At 46.3% G+C, this 676-nt stretch overlaps 1 protein-coding gene across 1 annotated transcript in view; it reads left to right on the top strand.

Annotated features, from left to right (window-relative positions):
* The window catches only part of CSUI_007916 (swi2 snf2-containing protein rad54), a 10156-nt gene that overhangs the window by 991 nt on the left and 8489 nt on the right, over positions 1–676 (top strand). The window contains exons 2-3 of the mRNA XM_068068059.1: positions 39–103; positions 519–651. Coding sequence (XP_067919965.1) covers positions 598–651 — 54 coding nt within the window. The 5' untranslated portion in view covers positions 39–103; positions 519–597. The remainder of the gene's footprint in view (positions 1–38; positions 104–518; positions 652–676) is intronic.

The following is a 676-nucleotide window of genomic DNA, read 5'->3' as shown; positions in this document are numbered from 1 at the left end:
CTGTCTGTCTGTCTGTCTCATTAACGGCCCTCCTTCAGAATGTCTTCTGTCGCTTGACACGGCTCCAGCGTGATTTTTACGAGTCCTTTCTAGGCTCCAAGAGGTATGCATATACTCTTCTTCTCGTCTCGACAATTTGGTCTTCTCCTTCAGGTCTTCAGCCTGTCTCTCCTCTTGTGTGTCTGCCGGCGGATGGATGGGTTGTTGGAATGGTTTCTGCATGGAGACGCCATCTCTCCGGTGTATCCACCTCTCCATGGGGTCGCCGCTCATGATGAGGATCCACTGTTTTCCTCTACTGCGTAGCACACATATATGTATTATTTCTTCTTTTTTGCGGTCTAATGTACTCAGCAGCTGGAAGTCAACGTAAAGTTCTTTTCTCTCCTTAGTGGTGTATGGGGAATGAAGAAACGCCTGCAAGGCAGACACATACAGCACTCACCTGAGAAACAACTAACAAGTGTTTAATGTAGACGGGTACAGATATGTATATATGTGTATTCGGATGCTCGCAGCTGTCGCAGGATTTTTTCTGAGGAGGCAGAAGGCAAAAATGGCTTTACAGGGAGAGTCCTCTCAAGTATTCAAGGCCTCATGAAGCTGTGCAATCATCCCTCTCTTGTCAAATCACAAGCTCAGATGGTCCAGGTAAGATCTATCTATCTATCTTTAA

This window comes from Cystoisospora suis (genome assembly GCF_002600585.1).
Source record: "Cystoisospora suis strain Wien I chromosome Unknown contig_4298, whole genome shotgun sequence".
NCBI classification, from domain to species: domain Eukaryota; phylum Apicomplexa; class Conoidasida; order Eucoccidiorida; family Sarcocystidae; genus Cystoisospora; species Cystoisospora suis.
The sequence above is the reverse complement of the archived record's forward strand: the minus strand, read 5'-3'. Positions and strand labels throughout refer to the sequence as shown.